General features: G+C 47.6%; 1 protein-coding gene across 1 annotated transcript in view; it reads left to right on the forward strand.

Annotated features, from left to right (window-relative positions):
• Window positions 1-19,109, forward strand: part of WIPF3 (WAS/WASL interacting protein family member 3) — a gene marked incomplete at its 5' end in the record, with an annotated part of 60,180 nt that extends 41,071 nt beyond the window's left edge. The window contains 6 exons of the mRNA XM_088018367.1: window positions 1,159-1,290; window positions 5,057-5,800; window positions 7,929-8,078; window positions 9,041-9,142; window positions 14,366-14,442; window positions 16,499-19,109. Of these exons, the coding sequence (XP_087874493.1) occupies window positions 1,159-1,290; window positions 5,057-5,800; window positions 7,929-8,078; window positions 9,041-9,142; window positions 14,366-14,442; window positions 16,499-16,522 (1,229 nt within the window). The remainder of the gene's footprint in view (window positions 1-1,158; window positions 1,291-5,056; window positions 5,801-7,928; window positions 8,079-9,040; window positions 9,143-14,365; window positions 14,443-16,498) is intronic.
• Window positions 19,110-19,556: the final 447 nt, after the last annotated feature.

Below are 19,556 nucleotides of genomic sequence, written 5' to 3' on the forward strand. Positions count from 1 at the left end.
CAAAATGGGGGAGGTAGTAATATCTGCTTTTTTTTTTTTTCTGGTCAAGATTGCTGAAGGTTGAAATAATCTATGCAGAACTATTTATCAATGTCATCTCTTATTATGTCTTCATATAGTTTTCAGTGATGCACATGATGGTAACTCTCAAAGATAGTCCTAAAAATATAATTGTATCTAGTATCTGTAATTATATATTTTAGTATACAGGGATAGATAAATCATTTTAAGAAATATTTTCAACAATTGCAATAAAAATTCATTTCCAGTTAGACCCACTAATTGGTTAAGCCCAATTACCAGATAAACCCATTTGATTGGAATACTCACTCCCTAATCATTCCAGTGGGTAGGTAATATATATTAATACTCGGAATGATCTAAATGCATTCATCCACCAGTGGGCACTGTGCCCTGATTCCTCTGTGCAAGTTAGCTTCAGGCTGTGAACATTTCTTGCTAGAAATTCTTGTCTAAGCCATATGTCTTCTCATTGAATGGAGTTGGTCATCACACCCACCTGGAAGGCCAGAATTAGTGACACCTCTCCCCCAGGGTTTCACAAGCTTTCTCTTCTGTAGAAAGAAAGATGCAGGGAAGGGTGCGGGGTGTAGGGAGTAAATGCTGGGCAGACTGAGAAGGAAAATGCCAAAGCACCAATCATTGCAGACCTCACTTCCTGCTTGCAGTCCTGGGCCAGACTCTGTGGACAAGAAGTTACAATTACTGACTAAATTAAATCTGTGTGTTTTCTCTGTCTGGGCCTCCCACAGCAACAGTCGAGTTGAAAATAGGGCCAGCACTCCACCTACAACGTTTGGGTGTTCTCATTTGAAAGGTGCTGCCAGTTCCCCCCACAGGCATCTGGGGAATGGCAGCATTTAGGTCCCTTTGTTTGGGTCACTTTTCAGGGTGCTCAGCTACCAACGGTCTTCGGTTCCTAGGTAGGTCCACAGAGAGTAGCAGACAGGTGTGAGCACATGAGTCTGCGGGGTCACCAGGCAGGGGGGTTTGGGAAAGAAGCCCACTGGAAGGGTAAGGCTGGAGGTGGGAGGACGGGAAGGCTGCCTCAGCGCTGTTGGATCACTGCCCCAGGCTTTGAATGGGCTGCTCAGCTCTCCTCACAAGTCCTCATTGACTTGCCTCTTCTCTGCAAAGGTTCTAAAGGAATCAACAAAGAAGGAGGAGGGTCTGCAAACTCTCGAGGCGGAAGCACACCCCCAAGCCTGGGAGACCTGTTTGCTGGTGGCTTTCCTGTGTTGAGACCAGCCGGCCAGAGGGATGTGGCAGGTAAGGGAGAATTCAGACTGGCTACCTCGTGATCGTTCGCTCCTTCATGGGTCGAACCTACTGGGCAATGCTTGTGAGCCATGAGGACTGTGACACGTTTTTAGTGAAAAGTTGTACAGCAGGAGATTGCGGATTTGGGCGCATGCCCTGGAAGTATCCATAAATCATCGTCCTGTTTAAATCATCCCATTGTAATAATTGAAGAATGACTTGCCACAGTGTGTAGTGTTTAGCAGTGGTGTGATTGGGGCCCAGACTGCAAAGTACAGACAAAAGGTATAAAGCACTTTAGAAAAATCTTAGTGATGTCACCGTAATGCATCAGTCATTGTTATCAGTTGGGTATTGTTATCAGTAGGGTATTTCGTTATGATACATAACAAAATACCCTAAAACTTAGGGACCTTAAACGACCATGTGTCTAGCTTACAGTTCTGTGGTTGGCAATTTACGGTGGTCTCAGCTAGGCTCCCTCTGGTACGTACAGCTTGGTCAGATGGCTTTTGCTAATCTTATATTTCTTATATCTTTGGTGCCTCAGCGGAGATGACTGGCCTGACACATCCTTATGGTCTCTCAGTGTCTAGCAGACTAATTGGGATTGTTTTTCCTGTTGGTGGCAGGGTTCCAACAGAGAGGACAGAAGTATATAAAGTCTCTTAAGGCTTAGTCTTGGAGTTGGCACAATATTACTTCCTACCGCACCCTCTTGTCCAAGTCACAGGACCAGCCCAGAAACAAGGGTGGGAAAAGACACTTCGTTTCTCGATGGGAGGATTGGCAAAATCACATTTCAAAGATTACGGGATCAGGAGTGAGTGGATACTCGAGGCCATTTCTTCAGCCAGTCTACTGTAGTCATTGTGTGTTAGTGGGTATCAGATATTTTGAAAGTATCGCATTAAAATTGGGCAAATATATATTAGTTATGCGTAATAGAAGTGTTTTTCCTATTATTTTTCTCTTTAGCCAGCAAGTTGAAATAAACTCTGAGAATTGCATTAATCAGGGAATATCGAGCCCCAAACATTGCTGGTATACAATCTTCTGCCATGGGGTGTGCTAACCTTTTCACTGGGCTCTGTGGCTGTTTGACATAATGAGGTGCATTTGCTGCTGTCGCCTACTGATAAAGTCCAGCAAAGATAAGAGCTCTAGGATGCTTTGAGATCCAATCTGAACCTTCTCAGAGGCCATTGCATTTCCTCTTTTTTTGCTAAGGGTTTAGCAAAGAGTGTTGGCATTTCCCAGTGCCGCCTTCTTTTTCAAAATTCCTGAGTGGTATCAAATAAACATCCTGTGTGATATAAAATGTCCACTAGTTTCTCTTCACAGATGTACAGACGCATAGTAGGTGCTCAGTAAATATTTGTTAAATGGAATGCGGGAGTGGGTAGGATGGTTGCTTAGAGCCATCAGGCCCAGAAAGCACAGAGGCTAGTGCTCACAGTACTTTTGGCAGTCCATGAAAATGTTTGGATATCTTTTTAAATCAGAAAATAAAACATGAAAGTTTAGAGTAAAAGATTGTATTTGTCTTTATAGCAATGCAGCCATAAAATGTCTTCAAAAGTCATAATGTGGTCCTGGCTTAGCATTCTGAAGGAGTGACCTTTTGTGTTTCTCCTTGGATTTCTGGAGTTAGCATTTATGTTATGAAGGAAAGCCTCCTCCTCCCTCCCCTTGGCACTTTCTTCCCTTGGCTCTGTCCGCTGGTTTGGCAGCTCTCTGCCACGTCCTGGAGTGGGCGTGAGCGTAAGCCAAATGAGGACTTGTGCCTACCTTGCCTCTGCTGTTCACATCATAGTAAAAATAGGTTTGCCCACTTCTCATTTGCTTGGCTGCTTAGTAAACAGAAGCTTCTGCACTTTTAACTCACTCATTCTAAGAGTTTTTGAGTCTTGGGCACATGGTGTGTCCTCAGTCACTTCAAAAGTCTGCATTGGTTAATCAGGGGCTGATTCTGCTCCTCAAACTTGGTAGCCCTTTAAAGTTCATGGAGCGAGTAGGCATATAGGGAGGCCTTGCCTTGTTAGGGACTGCCTTGGTCCTCCATCTTCATCTCTGTGGACTATGGAAACAGGCTTGGAGGCAGGAATCTCTGAGCCTGACACCTACCCTAAACCTCACGTAAAATGTCTAATGTTAGAGCTGCGGGTGGTAGGTAGGTCCTGTCCTTGGAAAGACCAGGTGGGGGGCCTTCCCTCCTGGTCACGGTCAGCCAGCTGATCCCAAGGGGAATCAAGTCAGACAGGGTGGAAGATATTATCTCTTCTGGAACAGCCCCAAAGAAAACCCTCAACAGAGGAATGGTGACATCACCACCCTGCCCCAAGAGCAGCCATTCCATAGCTGAGACTTGCAATGAGTAGTGCTGCCCAGGTAACTGTCACCTCATAGCCAGATGAGGGGCATCCCTGGGGAAGGCCAGATGCTGCCATCCTGCCCACTGAGTTTCAGCCCCAGCATCACCTCTGCCACACCTCACTTTGATTGGCCTGGCTTTCGGCATCAAGTCCTCTGGGGTACGATCTTGCACCTGGTTGGGTGAACACAACTGGAGACTCAGTTCTAAGCTGAAAAGCTCAGAACCGCCACAAGAGGCTGGGGTTTATAATCTGATTTGAAAGCTGTGTTTTTTATTCTGCAACACCTGGGAAGCTGTAGGTAGGAGAAGCAGCCATCTTTTCACGTGTTCTCCACATGTTTTCAGAGGGGTAATAAAATATAAGGGTGGGAGAACAGGAAAAGATAGATTCCCCGGAATTCCATTCAGGAGAGCACTGTATTTGTTTGGAAGGGGTATTAATAGCATGCCTCCTGGGTGGACAGTGATGCTCCAAGGACACATATAAGCAGTGATCGCAGAACTTCCATGCTTTAGTAAATGGGGAGAGGAACATTCTTCTCCATGTGAGAAAGGGACAAAGGGACAAGGGGTAGCAGTACAGTGAAGGGGCTTTGTGCAAAGAGTGACGAGGCCCCTCCTAGGGAGCACCTCCATCCAGTCTTCCATGAAGCACACCGAACACACATTGCTGTGAGGAGTGTGCCATTGTTGAGTTCCAAAGAGGCATTGGTTTCAAGTTGGGGTTCGTGGATCTGTGGGATAAGGAAGCCAGGAGGCCAGGAGACAGAGAACCTGTTGGAAATGGGCATGTCTTTCAGAAAAGAAACTTTGAACTTCCAGAGGCCATGGAACTGGGAGGTTCGAGGTCATTGGACCTGGATCCCCAAGGCAGGGTGTCTTCCCACTGACTTCTGAGTGACCTTATACAAGGAATGATTCATCTTCTGATCTTGATGTAGAAAATGAATGTTCACATAATGCTGGAAGTGAGAAAACCTCCCTAGCAAGGAGCTTCCAGTTGGTACACCTGAAGATCCAAACCAGGATGTGAGGGCTGGGTCCCCAACTGGATTGACCCAGTGGGTAATGGTGAATAAGTGTGAGGGTGGCCTTGAAATGAGGAAGGGCGAAGGAGGTCAGAGCAGCCCAGTGCCCTGGGCCGGGAGACTGCTGGGCCCTTGTCAGGCGAGGGCAGAGTTGGGATGGAACAGGAAAGCTGGTCCTGCACCACAGTCTGGTGGCCTGACCTGGGATGTGAGCTGCTGCCCCTGAGGCTTTGGGTGAACCTGCAGGATGAGAGTGTCCGCCATGCAGTTCACGGACATCATGCTGGATGGCGTCTGTCATCACTACCCGCAAACTTGGGTTTCTCCTTCCTCTGTCTCTGAGCTGACTCAGAACTTGTTTCACTTCCAGGTGGCAAAACAGGGCAAGCCCCTGGCTCCCGCGCACCTTCTCCCCGGCTTCCCACGAAAACTCTCAGTGGCCCACTTAACCCTCCTGCTTCTCCCAGGCTAGGCAATGCCTCTGAGGCTCATGGCACCTCCAGGACAGTCCCTCCTCGCCCCAGCATGCCTGCCCCACCGCCTCCCACCCCGCCCCCACCTCCTCCACCCCTACCCCCACCCCTACCCCCTTCCTCCCCCACCAAAGCTCCGCTGGTGTCCCCACCTGGCCCACCCACCAAAGGGAACACCCCAGGGGTTGCACCCCCTCTCCCCTCTGCACCGCCCCCTCCCCCTCTGCCCCCACCCCTTCCCGCAACACCACCCCCACCCCCCCTGGCCTCTGTCCTCAGTGACAAGGCCATGAAGCCTCAGCTAGCCCCCTTGCACCTGCCGCCCATCCCACCCCCACTCCCTCTCCTCCCACCTTGTGGGTATCCTGGGCTCACTGCCCAAGATGTTCGGGAGCCTCCCGCCCCACCCCCTCCACCACCCCCACCCCCTCTTTATGCCTCCTGTACCCCGAGGTCCTCTGTGCCTGTGCCTCCTTTGCCAGGAGCTAACAACAACAGCGAAGCCCCACTCCTGTTGCCCCCCAAGTCTCCCAGCTTCCAGGCCCAGCCACCCAAGTCCAGCATGCAGGCCTTGCCAGCGCCACCAGCTCCTCCAGGATCCCAGCCATTCCTGCAGAAGAAGAGGCCCGGCCGAGGCCCAGGTAAGCACCAGTCTTCTCGTCCAGGGTGGCCGCGTCCGAGGATCACTCAACCCTCACCAGTAATTATGAAGGTGCTAGGGACACAGCCAGAGGCCTGCTCCTAGAGCAGAGCCACTTGGGAACACTTGAGATGTCTTAACTCTTGGATTTTGTTTTAGAACAGAGCTATCAGTGCCCCTCATGGAGCCCAGTAAAACTTGTTGTATGGGACCTCATGTTGTATTCGTGTTAGAGACAGGAAATCAAGGGGCAGGGAAGCTGAAAGACTTGTCCAAGATCATACAGACCACAGGCCAGGCATTCTGGCTTTGATCACCTTGCAATTACTAGCTGTGTGACCCTGGGCAATCACTTAGCCTCTCTGTGCTTACTTCTCCTCATCTGTAAAATGGGGACAGCAATATTTCCCACCTCTTGTGATTGCTGGAGCCGGGCCTGGCAGCACTGAGCTCTAGAGAAGGGTTATTCATTCTGACTCTCGTCATTCATCCACCCGAATCTCCTGTCTACAGTGGAGGGGGCTGTGGATGCAGTTTGTTTCCAGAACCAGGTGTCTAGTGTAATTTTTGCCTGAGTTACTATACAGCCTGGCTCCCAGCCACAGTCTGCACTGGCCCTAGGCAGATTACAGTAGCCTTCTGTCTTCTTTTTGGCACGTTCTCGTGCTGACTCAAGAAAATTAAGGGTCTGTATTTCGAGCCAAATATTAAGAATAATTCCTTCACATACCTAGCAGAGAGGATTTTGGATTGAGCATGCATGTCCAACTGATTTCCACATAACAGGGAAGCTTCGTTCACCTCTGGTGTCCTTCCAAATGGAAAGTATACGCCCATACACACATATCCACACCCACACATCCACACGTGCTCGTAAACACCACATCCACACACACACACCCCAACACACATCCACACTCACATGCACACATATCCCTTGGTCTTTAAGAAAATCTTTTCATGCAGAAGGTTTCCTAAATGTATTTCCTCAAATTAAAAATAGCACAAGCTCACTGTAGAGCAAATAGAAAGAAATTGACATCACCTACAGTAACATCACCCAGAAATAAAAGCTGTCATATTTGGGTGTACTTCATTTTTTTTTTCAAAAATATCTACAGATTTACCAAGTTACTACTATTTTGGATATACAATTTTCTATGTTGTTTTAATTTAATATTACATCATAAACAGTTTTGTCAAGTTGTTAATGTTTACTCATAAGCATATTAATAAGATCATCAGCATTTACCAGATTACTAGTATTAAATTGATTCTATTTTTTGTTATTGTGACTAGTATTGCAGGAAACACTTTTGTAGCAATTGTCATCCACCTTTTGGATATTTTGAAAGGACAGGTTCCTCAAAAGGAATTCCTGGTACAAAGGGCAAGGATATTTTTAAGGCCCTTGGTCACAAGCGATAAGGTTCAAGGCATTCGCTTTTCAACGGACTGGTGGCCGTAAGGGCATTCATCCCGGTGAGCCGCCTGTGATTCTGAAGTGTTCACGGGGTGGTGAGAAAACCAGTGCCTTAGATTGGGCGGGGGGAGGCGGCGAGAAAGAGGTTGTAATGGTGGACATTTTGTGGTGGGCGGGGTGGATTTAGGCTGACTGGAGGGAGAAGGCAGGGTCTGCAAGGCAGGGAACCCGAGTAAGCAGAACCCCGGGGACGGGAGCAAGCCCCACAGCTTGTTCGCCTCGCCTCCCTCTGTGCCTCACCGACAGACAGCCCTTCCCTTTCTGCTGACTCGGCAGAGGTTCCCCTCTTTGAGCTGTGCCTTCTGATCCTGAAGGTTGCCCTCATCAATCATATTGTCACAGCAGCTAACATTGACTGAACCCTACTGCATGCCACTTCACTTCACTTTACTCATTCAGCCCTCTCAACACCCCTAGGAGGTGTGTGTACTGTTTTACAGGCGAGGAAACAGAGGCACAAAGAGGTTGTCATTATCCCAGCAGGAGAGCTGGAATTCAGTCCCAAGCAGCTTAGCCCCAGAGGCAGCCCTTTTATCCACCAGATTCTCTGACATCCAGAGACCTCAGTACCTCACTTCTCCCAGGAGGTATAGCATCTGCTGTTCCCCGTTCCTGTATCTGAATACACTGGCATCTTTTCTATAAGGGACCAGTGGGGGGAAGCTAAATCCACCCCCAGCACCCCCTGCGAGATCACCCACCACGGAGCTTTCAAGCAGAAGCCAACAGGCCCCAGCCTGGACCCCGACACAGCAGCCTGGAGGTCAGCTGCGGAACGGAGGCCTGCATATCATCGGTAAGTGGGCCCACCTTGTGCTGTGCCGGCTGCCAGTAAGGGAGTGGTTTCCCCTGTCCCTTGGAGGGAGAATGCCAGCCCACCATTTCAGGGTGCATGCTTTACAAGAACAGGGAGCTCACTCTAGGGCAAAACATCCTACAAGTTGTGTTAAATAAGGTTTCTCTTGAGGCTTTCTGGAAGGTTCCAGGACTCGGTCTCTAACTTTCTGATAGTGATGAGAAAGACGGAAGAAAATCAACATTCAAACTGTGTATGTGTGTGGGTGTCTCTGTCCCCATGGAGAAGTCCATGCATATTGGATTACACAATAGGAAGAATAGAGTGGTCTGGAAAAGGTGAAAGGATGAATAGAAGGCCCACCAGACAGAGGGACGGTTAGGGCAAAAATACGGAGATAGGAAGGCAAGTTCTCTGGGGTCAGACCCAAAGCAGGGACTCAGCTCGTAAAGGGGCCACAAGACTCCTCTTGCAATCAGGAGCACAGGGAAAATCCTGTTTGCTTTGGGGAGCCCAGGTCCCCCACTGGACATAAGCCATACTCCTTCCCACCAGCCAAGCTGAGGACTTTCCATCTGCTCACCCCTCCCAAGCAAAGCCCTCGCCAGGGGCTCAGGAGTAGCAACAGGCCACAGGGACTCTGCTGGTCCCTTATTGCTGGCACGTTCCCCACCTCTGACTCTGGACCCTGGATAGCTCATGGCACTTCTCCCTTTAGAAGTTTCCCTAAGATGTTGGTCAAAGCAAGGTAGGGTGGATGATAGGGAGAGTCTGTTGATTTCACGTTTCCTGATTCCCCTTGTCTGAGCTAAGCAGTAAAAATTGAGAGGTAGATGGGGGTTCTTAAGGGGAAATAGCCCAGTCATTAAAACTGGGCAGGCAAACCTGTGTGCTCTTGGAAATTCTCGAAACTTAGGTCATCACAATAACCAGAGTAATTTTGCTATTTTCCACATGTGCAGATGACTTTGAATCTAAATTCACGTTTCATACTGTGGAAGACTTTCCTCCTCCAGATGAATATAAACCATGCCAGAAGATTTACCCCAGCAAGATCCCCAGAAGTAAGTACCACCTTGGGAAGCCTCTTGGTTTTCCCTTACCCTCCAGAATTAAGTGCTTAGTGTGCATTGATTGGCTCCAGGCTGCCTAAAAGATGATGTCATGATTTCACTGTACTACTGGGAGAATACAGTGCTGTTTGTACTTCTGGAAGTGTCTGAATACTTACTTGTCCTGGCCCTAAGGATTCATTTAGAAGCTTGTTAACAGAACTCCAGAGTTAATTGTTTGGCTTTGGATTTGAGTGCCTTGATTTACCACTTGCCCCTCCCCTCCTAGGGCTTTTGACAAGGGAGCTAACCACCCCAGGACAACAGCAAAATGGGATACAGGAGCTTTGTATTAATAACCAGAGAAGAATCTGAAAAACCCCAGTTCAGAACTCTGGCAGACTGTGAAGTGGAGAATGTCCTTCAGTGGTTCTCAACCTTGAATACACATTAGAATGACCAACAGAGCTTTTAAAAATCCCAAAAGCCAGGTTGCACTGAGACCCACTAAATCAAAATACACAGGGAGGTACCCACGTGGTAGTATTTTTGAAAGCTGCCAGTTGATTCCAGTGTCCAGCCAAGTCTGAAAATCTCAGGCTGGTAAGAGCCTGACTTCTCCCAATTTCATCATGTGGCCAGCCTCCAAGTAGAGGCCTCCACTCTGCTTACCTACTTAGCCCAAGAGGCGGGCATATCCTTCAGGGCCAAAAGGGCAGGAGACAAGTACTTTAGGAAAACAGGAAGCAAAGTAAAGCAAGGTTGTTAACCACACAGCGAAGCTGCCTATTAGTTAAGGTGAGGCAGTTCTGGTCCAGTGCTGAAGCAATCCAGTTGGTCAGTAGCTGGTAAGCAGGGACAGTGGCAACAACATGGAGTAAGGGTGTTTCCCACCCAACAACAGGAGTCAAGCCCCCAATCCCAGATATCTGTGAACTAGCATGGAAAATCGTCCGTGTCCTGGGATAGCCCAAGAACATGAACTGGGCTCTTTGACCCTTTCCCTTCAGAAGGACTTTGGCAAAGTCCCTCCTCCAGGGTTCAGCTTCCTGCAGGCAGACCAGGGAGCTTGAGCCTTCTCCCTGCTCAGCTCACAGGTCCTCTTGGAATCAGCCTGGGCAGGTCTTTTTCTGCTGGCCTGTGGGATTGCACATTTAGAGAGAAGTGACCTTGTGTGCTTTTTAAATAATATGTAAAGACTACTGCTCTGAACTAAGGGAGAGAGGAAGGAGAGAGGAGCAGCATGAGATGGAGGGCCAAAGATGGAGTCGGTCTTGTCAGCACTCCTGCGAGGCTCATTTCCTTTCCCTAAGCAGGTGTTTGTTAATTGGCCACGTTCATGCCACAAATCCCACCGTTCTCTGTTATACCCAGACTGTAACAGGTGAATGTGACACCTGGCCCCTGGAGGCTTTTCAGTTACTGACTCCTACCCTAAATCAGAAGTCAGCAAACATTTTCTCTATAGGGCCAGAAAGGACATATTTGAGGCTCTGCGGGCCATACGGTCTCGGTCACAACTACTCAGTTGTGCTGTTTTGACAGGAAAGGAGCCATAGACAATACATAAATGAATGGGCATGGCTGTCTTCCAATAAAACTTTATTTACAGAAAACAGGTGCTGGCTGGATTTGGTCTGCCGGCCATATTTTGCTGATCTCAACACTAAACCGTTCTAGAAAAGCAGATTCTTCAAAATCTCACTTCTGTCTCAGTAGTGTGCTGTGCAGTCCTTCAACCTTCAGACTCGGTAAATTCTAAAGTTCACTGCATTTTGAGCCCATGGTGCCCAGTCTCCTCCCTGAGAACGTAAGAGAGGCCATGCCTCGCACAGCTCGCCAGGAGAGCACAGCTGACAGTCGGTGCTGTATTCCTCTCATCTCAGAGAAGTAGTCAAATCAGTGCCCGTACACACAAAACTAAAACTAATCTGATGCTCGGGAAGATGCAGTTTAAAAGAAGAAGAAGAAGAAGAAGAAGAAGAAGAAGGGGCACCTGGGTGGCTTAGTCGTTAAGCTGCTTTTGGCTCAGGCCATGATCCCAGGCTCCTGGGATGGAGCCCCGCATCGGGCTCCCTGCTCCGCGGGAAGCCTGCTTCTCCCTCTCCCACTCCCCCTGCTTGTGTTCCCTCTCTCGCTGTGTCTCTCTCTGTCAAATAAATAAATAAAGTCTTAAAAAAAAAAAGAAAAGAAAAAGAAAACCTGCTAAGCGAACTGACATCCTACCGACCAGAAAGGGTATTTGCAATTTCAAAACTAAAATGTGGTTTTAGATTGATGCGGCACTGGAGGGCATAAAATCCTCCTGTGGCTTCCGAGCACAATTACATTAGCATGTTCCTGCCGTCCCTGTGAGCCGTAGGGTAGAACCTTGGTAATTCTATTAGTGTGAGGCTGATACAGTTCATGCCTGTCTGATTACATTTCTTCTTACAGTTTTCCTCCTGCTCCCCATTGACCTGGCTCCCCGAGACTGGAGGTCTTCATGGTCTGGTTCTGTCGGATGAGTGTGTTCTCACGCTGTCTTATCACAGTTCTGCCTTTCTCTCCCACTTGCTCGCTTTCTCTCTCTGCTCCTGACACAACACACAGCACAAACTCTAATGCGTAGCTTTTCCCCTTGTCCTCCTCACTGTCTTCCACCCTGCACGTACTAGCTGTTTTCTTTCCTTGATAGGATGATTTTACCTAATTTTTTAAATGTTTTAAATATGCATTAGGTTCCTCAATAAGTCAATTGTAGAATTACCGAAGGATCCAGCAATTCTGCTCCTGGGTATACACTCAAAAGAATTGAAAACAGGGGTTCAAACAAGAGCTCGTGCATAAATATTCGCAGTAGCCGGAAGGTAGAAACATCCAGTGTCCATCCACTGATGAATGGATAAACAAAACGTATAGCCATGCGGTGGAATATTCTTTGACAAGAAAAGGGAATGAAGCACTGATATATGCTACAACGTGGATGAACCTTGGAAACATCAAGATGTGTGACAGAATGCAGACACAAAAGGCCACATGTATGATTCCATTTACATGACGTAGCCGAAACAGGCAAACCCTTAGAGGCAGAAAGAAGATTTAGCAGCTGCCAGGGGCTGGGGGGCGTAAAGAATGAGGAGCGGCTCCTAATGGCTATGGGTTTCTTCTTGCGGTGATGAGTATGTTCTGAAATTAGACAGAGGTGATGGCTGCACAACACTGTGAATGTATTCAAGGTTACTGGTGGTAAATTTTATGTTATGTGCATTGTGCATTGTGCTGCAATAAAGCAGGAAAAAAACACCCTATCAGTAGGAATCTTTGGGAATAATTGCATAGGTTCAAATATTTATTAACATAGTGATGATAGAAAGAGTGAAGTTAGCATCATATTGACAGATACTTACTGAGGCCCTTACCCACTGGAGAGATTTAGATAAATGATGCCCTGACACACCCTCAAGAAATTCACCTTTTGGGGGAGAAAGGGAGGAGAGACAGACATCCAAACTGAACATTTCAGTCCAGTGTTCCCAGCAAAACCTGATCCTGATCACAGTCAGTTCAGTGAGAAAGTGGCTGGTTAGAAATCTATTTACATCCCAACTCCTTTAAAAATAGAGTTTTAACTGTGGTTTAAAAATGCATAACGTGAAATTTTCCAACTTAACCATGTTTAAGTGTACAGTTCGGTAGTGTTAAGTACATTCACACTGTTGTGCAGCCCGTCTGCAGAACTCCATTTATCCTGCAGAACTGAAGCTCTGTACCCATTAAACCCGTGAAATAGCAACCACCATTCTACTTCCTGGCTCTAAGAGTTTGACTACTCTTGGTACCTCATATAAGTGGAATCATATAATATTTGACTTTTTGGGACTGGCTTTCGTTTAGCCTAATGTCCTCAATGTTATCCGCTTTGTAGCATCTGTCAGAATTTCCTTCCTTTCTAGGGCTGAGTAATATTCCCTTGTATGTATGTATGACATTGTGCTTATCCGTTCGTCCATCACTGGACAGCTGGCTTGCTTCCACCTTTGGCTATGGTGACTAAGGCTGCTATGAACATGGGTGCACAAGTATCTCTTTGAGTCCCTGCTTTCAGTTCTGTTGGGTATATACCCAGACATGGAATTGCTGGATCATACGGCAATTTGATTTCTAATTATTTGAGGAACCACCATACTGTTTTCCATTTTACACTCCCACCGTTTGACATTCCCATCAGCAGCACACAAGGGTTTCGTCACATCATCACTAACACTTGTTGTTCTCTGTTTTTTGTTTTGTTTTTAAAGATTTTATTTATTTATTTGAGAGAATAATAATATTTATTTCAGAGAGACACAGCGAGAGAGGGAACACAAGCAGGGGGAGTGGGAGAGGGACAAGCAGGCTTTCTGCCAAGCAGGGAGCCCGATGCAGGGCTCGATCCCAGGACCCTGGGATCATGACCTGAGCCGAAGGCAGACGTTTAACCAACTGAACCACCCAGGCGCCCCTGTTCTCTGGTTTTTTGATAGTAACCATCCTAATAGGTGTGCAGTGATAGCTTGTTGTAGTCCAATTCCTATTTTAAAATAGTTACATATACACACACATATAAGTAAATGCCAGGAAAAAAAAATCTGGAGGGATAAACAGCAAGCTTCGAGTACTGGTGACTCTGAGATAGAAACTGGGATTAGGCAAAGACGAGGCACTTGAGGTCGTTTTGGGTTTTTATTTCCTGTTGTCTTCTTCTATATTCTTTGAACCCTTAACTGTGAAAATATATTTATATGGAACTTGTGTAATAGTTAAGCAAAATACATTTTTTAGAGAATGAACTCAATGAATTCAAGCTCCTAGAACAGAGCGTGATTTATTCAGTATATAATTACCTTTTACTCCCTTTTTTAACCAATCCTAGCACGGTGCTTGGCACGGGTGGGGTACTGGACAAATGAGCGAGTCTGGAGATGGTGGCTTGTTCTGAGCTAAGAAGCTGTCACATGCATGTAGATGACAGGCCTTTATAATAACCTGATCCCTTGCCTGGACGAAATGCCTCTGCATCCAGGCTGGGCCAAGGAAGCAGTGGGTGGAAACTCTCAGCCGAGGGCTGGGAGCCTGGAGGTTTCAGGTTGACCGGCTCCTGTTACCCTTGGTCCCTTTGCTGTTGATTTAATCGCCAGTGGAGTCTGAGTTTCCCGAGAAGCGCACAGCAGTCCCTGGGCCAATAGACGGCGAGATCTTTCCTGTTTCTTTCAGGCCGTACACCTGGTCCCTGGCTCCACGCTGAGGCAGCAGGGCAGAGCTCGGATGACATCAAAGGCAGAAATTCTCAGGTAACACCTCCCTCGGGTCTCTGAACGTAAAAGCAGGAGTTCTCCTCAGGGAGCCCAGAAATGTCGAGAGGGTGCTTTCTCCTTAAAGCTTTACATCTTTTGCACAGATTCTTTTGTCCTCAGGGAAAGCCATTTGGTGTACCTTTGTTTCTAGCTAGAATGAAACGTGTACAGTTTCAAACTCTGAAGAGGGAAGGGGGGGGCTTCCCCCAGAATCCCCACCACATCCAGAAGCAAGGTCGGCTGCCCAGAAGCCCTTTGGAGTCCTTCTGCAGTGGTCACCCCACTCCCTCCCCGCTCGTTCGTCCCTGGTTGTGGTGGCTGGAGAGGCCTGAGACAAGACTCTGTAATGTGTACCGAATGTAGTTCAGGGTTCTGTCTTGTCTGCAGAATACAGGGTATCTTACTGCTCCCATGGGGGTTTTGCTCTCATCAACACGATCATTTCTTTTGGCCAAATGTAGCCATGCTTCCAGTCCTGGTGGCTGGAGAAAGCTGGGAGGGGAACCAGACGGGTTCTTTTGGGATAAGACGGTCTTTGAAAAAATGCCCTCCTCACACAAGGCAGCTTGAATGGACTGTCTCCTAACCTGGGCCGAGATGACTGCTCTCTGCCCACGACAGGGTCTCATCTTTAGAGGCCCTTTGTTTCTTTGAGAACAGGCATTGAGTCGTGGCCTGGCCTCCTCCTGTTTCAGAGTTCTATGTGGCAAAGGGGGTGGCCTGCTGTTAAACTGGGCCCTTCTGCAGCCCCCTGGGACAGCACAGCAAGGGACGTGAGAAGGGCGCCAAGGCCCTGGACGTGGGGATGAGTTCCTTGCAAGAGGACAAGCACCCCCTTTTCTAACCACGGCTAAGCTAAGAATTGTGATAACCACTCAGATGATCACAGGCTCCAAAGTGGCTGTCTGATTGCAGTTAAGGGAGAAGTATATATGCATGGGGCTAAAGTAAACAGGGGGAATGTACACAAAATTAACAGGCATCCACTCTGGGAAATGAGAGTTGATTTTTTTACTTTCTTCCTAGTGCATTTCTGCCATTTTTGAATTTTCTGTAGTGAATATGTTACTCTTGTGGCCAGGAAAATACAGCAATAATCAAAATAATAGTCCCTCCATTATACAGTTCTTTACATTTCTTCAGATAACTTGCAAATGTGATCTCATTTGATCCTTTTAGTAACTCTGTGAGGTAAACTGGAGACATGCCTTTAATGACCTTTTTTTCGGACAAGAGAACTGAGCTCCAAGGGGTTAAGGAACTTGCCCAAGGTCACATGCCCCGACTTCTGACTTCTTGTCCAGTGCTCCTTCCACTCTCCCACTCTGCTTTCCTGGCATGTTCCTGTTACCAGGACAGGACTCATCCTCCCCTTCAGACGCGGCAAGCGTGGTCGAACATTGTGCCACGTCTGGTCTCTGGCCTCATGGCGGGCACATACCTAAATCACCGGAGCCTATAAGAGTCTAGTCGAGGATGGATTGTAAAGTCTCTCTTGGGCATCCCATAGTCAAGAAGATCTTCTTTTCATCTAGCTGGACACCCTCTTAGTTCATTTTCACGTCAGTGAGACAAAAAGCAGTCTCCCAGAGAGATCACAGGGTTCTAGACATCGGAAACTGCCCCCAGGGGGCACTCTTTTTTTTGCGGTGGAGAGAGCCCCAAGTGATCCGTGCACCGGTGGGAGCCCTGGGCTGGAAATCTGATGGCCCGGGGCCGTTTCTCTTTTCCTTTGCCTTGTCTTAGGATCTCCAACAAGTTCTTTGTTTTTCTTGAGTTTCTGTCCAGTGCTGGTGTTTGGTCTTATGAATGTTTCCAAGATGGTGGTAGGTCTTCAGATGCCATCAACTATATGTCCCATTACATCCCTTTTCCACCTACAACCCCCTGGGTCAAAATCAGCCCCTTGCATCTGATGGGACCCTCAGACCCTGGCAGCCTCGTATGAATCATAGCAGGAAGGCTATGGTGCCCAGCCCCAGCGTGGGTGGTCTGTGTGTGTGTGAAGAGTCTTCTAAACGCCCCCCCTGGTAATGTTACTGTCTCTCCACAGTTATCTCTAAAGACACTCCGGTGAGAAGACAGATGAAGCCAATGTCCTGTGAGCCACCTGGGGGTCCATATCGCCAGATGGGCATCCCCAGGAGAACGTGTCTGGCCTCGCCATACTTAAGTTTTAATTCAGTTGACATACAAGCTCTGAGTGGAGCATTTATTTATTGTAAATATGTGGTTTGCACAGGCTTTAAATCAGTATGACCGTCGACTTTTATTTGCATAATTTAAAAAACCGCACCCATATTATGTTTCTCCATTTTCTGAAGATGCATCTTGGCATTCATCTGTCAGTACAGATAGAGCCCTGTCCCCACCCCATGGTGTCCATTCCATGACTGTACATAATGCGTGCGGGCTGGCCCTTCCTAGATTCAGAAACATTTTGAGAAGATTCCTTCGTTTGCAAGTAGTCCCAAAGTCAGAGTACCCACAGCCGCTTCTTATTGGCATGATTCTATATTCTCATCACGCACACTGCAAAATCAAACCAAATAATGCCTTATAAACGATGCAGCTCAGAGACGGTAGTGTGTCCCCACACCCAGACAATGCCACACAGCCTCCAGTGAACGAGATGTCATGTCTCGCTTCTGTTTTGCAGTACAGGGATTTTATTTTTGCTGCCTAATGTAAATATGACGCAAAGGAAAGGCAAGCGTGGGCTCAGCCCCTCCGATGCCAACCACAGGGCCCTTTTGTAACTGAATGCTCCTACCAGTAGCCAGTGTCCTTCCTGTTTACAGTGCCCCTGGTGCCCACGTGCCCGTGGCTTTCCTCCCATCCTGCCTAACTTCCCGACTCCATCCTGGCAGCCAGGGTAGGGTGAGATTCGGGTACTTTTTTCTACAAGTTAGAAACATCCGTAACTCATTATTATAGTCAATTACATATTCTATCTCAGAGATGGATTGTTGTTTTTCTTCCTCCCAGAGAGCAGGATTTTCACAGTAAATATGACACAAGGAAGTGTAGACTGAAGCCTATTAGCAAGTATCTGCCTCACCTACCTGGTGCCTCACTCGGACCCTTAGGAAACCTGGAAGCACCCGCCGGGCGAACCTAGCTCCCTTCTGAACTAAAGAGGACCTGAGGAGTCTGAGAGCTCCCCCTTCCCTGTGGGGGGCGCACTTCTCTGTCGGAGAGAAGTGCCCAGGGCCAGCTCCCTCAAATATGGAACTGGTCGGGAAGGGCTCTGGCTACTATTCTCACACCCTTTTTCTGGAGCTGGCAAGGAAATGGAAGTGTGTGTTTGCTTGCACCTGACCCCAAATGCTCCCCGTTCTTGGAGGGGAAGCTGTAAGAGAGGAAGGAGAGAAAATAGAAGGAAACAGACTGCCCCCGGGTCTGTGCTCAAAATAGGTAGAGATGAAAGGAAATAGGTTGGGGGCGGGGGGGAGATGGTGAGAAGAGAAATGGAAAAACAAGTGTCCTTTGGAACAACCCGCTCGTGCTCAGACGTGAAGGACACCGTGCCCGGACCAAGCCATCCAAAACAGCCGGTTAGGAGGGTTTGGGCAAACGTGACTGCACACACTTAGCTATTGTCCAGAGTAAAAACTAGGATGGCATCCCACATTACTGTCATGCTTTGTCATTCTGGAAAGAAGCCACTGAGCAAGGTCAAGTGCCCTTCTCTGGGGAATCAATCATCCCAAATTGTCACTGCTAAATCAATTGGAAAAGAAGCTTTGCAGGTCATCAGCTCTGAGCATAGCTGATTTGTTTTATTGGTTCTGGAAGGTTTCCAAAAGGTCAGGATTTTTTTATTATAATGGGATCCGCTCCATCTCTCTCCCAGTTGTAGGAAAATAATTACAAGGGCTTTAATTATTTATCATGATGAAGAAGGCCCAAGACAAAAGGCAAGTCCACCTTCAGAGGAGACTGGCCGCCCCGATGAGGTGTTGATGCATTCACATTCCACACCACTGGGATAGAAATTAAAAATAAAACCTATCAAGGACAGAGGGAAGGGATGAGCGAGACCAACAATTGCAACTAGGTTAGAAATCTCAGGAATCTGGCCTCCCATCTCTCCTCGAGACCTGTCACTGAATTCACGCCCTCGGAACTCAGGCGGTGCCCGCCTCTGGCAGCACAGACCGTTAGCCCCTTGGCCATAAACTCACGCAGAGGCGTCGAGTTCCAGCGCTCTTACTGCTCCACAGACACGGTCTGTGGCTCCCCCGTGTTTCATATGTATTTTATATTTATTGATGTGCCCTCTGCAGACTCATTTCTTTGTATCTAATAAACTTAAATAAGTGGAAATGCTTCTGCCCGTGTCCTTGTTAAAACCCATCGAGGGTCACCAGTGCCGATGTAAGCCAGCCATTTTTCAGGGTTAGAAGGGCTCCTGGGGGTGATGGGACACAAGGGTACTCACACAGGACCCAAAGCGTGCTGTGACACGCTGTGTTCGAAATGGGGCCTTTCTTTTCTGAGCTGACATTACTAACTAACCTACATAATGTTTTTCTAGTTTTGGGGCGCCTGGATGGCTCAGTCGGTTTTAAGCGGCTGCCTTTGTACCAGGTCGTGATCCCGGGGTCCTGCGATTGAGCTCCTTGCCCAGCGGGGAGTCTGCTTTTCCACCTCCTTCCCCTTCCCCTGCTTGTGTTCTCTCTCACTTACTCTCTCAAATAAATAAATCTAAAAAAAATAATAATAATGTTTTCCTAGTTTTTGTAGCTCAGCTGACCTGATGGGTATTTGGGAAAAACCGCCAAAGGAAAAATCTTTCTCAAATGCATTTTCTTAAAAAAAAAAAAAAGTAACACTATATTTTTCTATTCATAGAAAACAGGCAGAGAGTATTGCTTATAGAATGCCTCTAATTTGTGTTAAAATGAAACAGCTTTTGAGCTGAAGCGCAGTGATCACCTGCCCCAACTTAGCAAACCCCTCAAAACATCTATATGAGGCAGTATCCTCTCACTCTCCATTACAGTATTTTCAGGTGGCCTCTTTGGTATGTGGTGCAGGGGAAATGAGGATCACCGGCGAGGTAAGCTGGCTTAGGGGCAGACACAGATCTGACTCTCTGTTTTGCC

This window comes from Eumetopias jubatus, unplaced genomic scaffold, assembly GCF_037043125.1.
Source record: "Eumetopias jubatus isolate StellerSeaLion01/CBP00866 unplaced genomic scaffold, mEumJub1_p1.0 scaffold_14, whole genome shotgun sequence".
NCBI classification, from domain to species: Eukaryota; Metazoa; Chordata; class Mammalia; order Carnivora; family Otariidae; genus Eumetopias; species Eumetopias jubatus.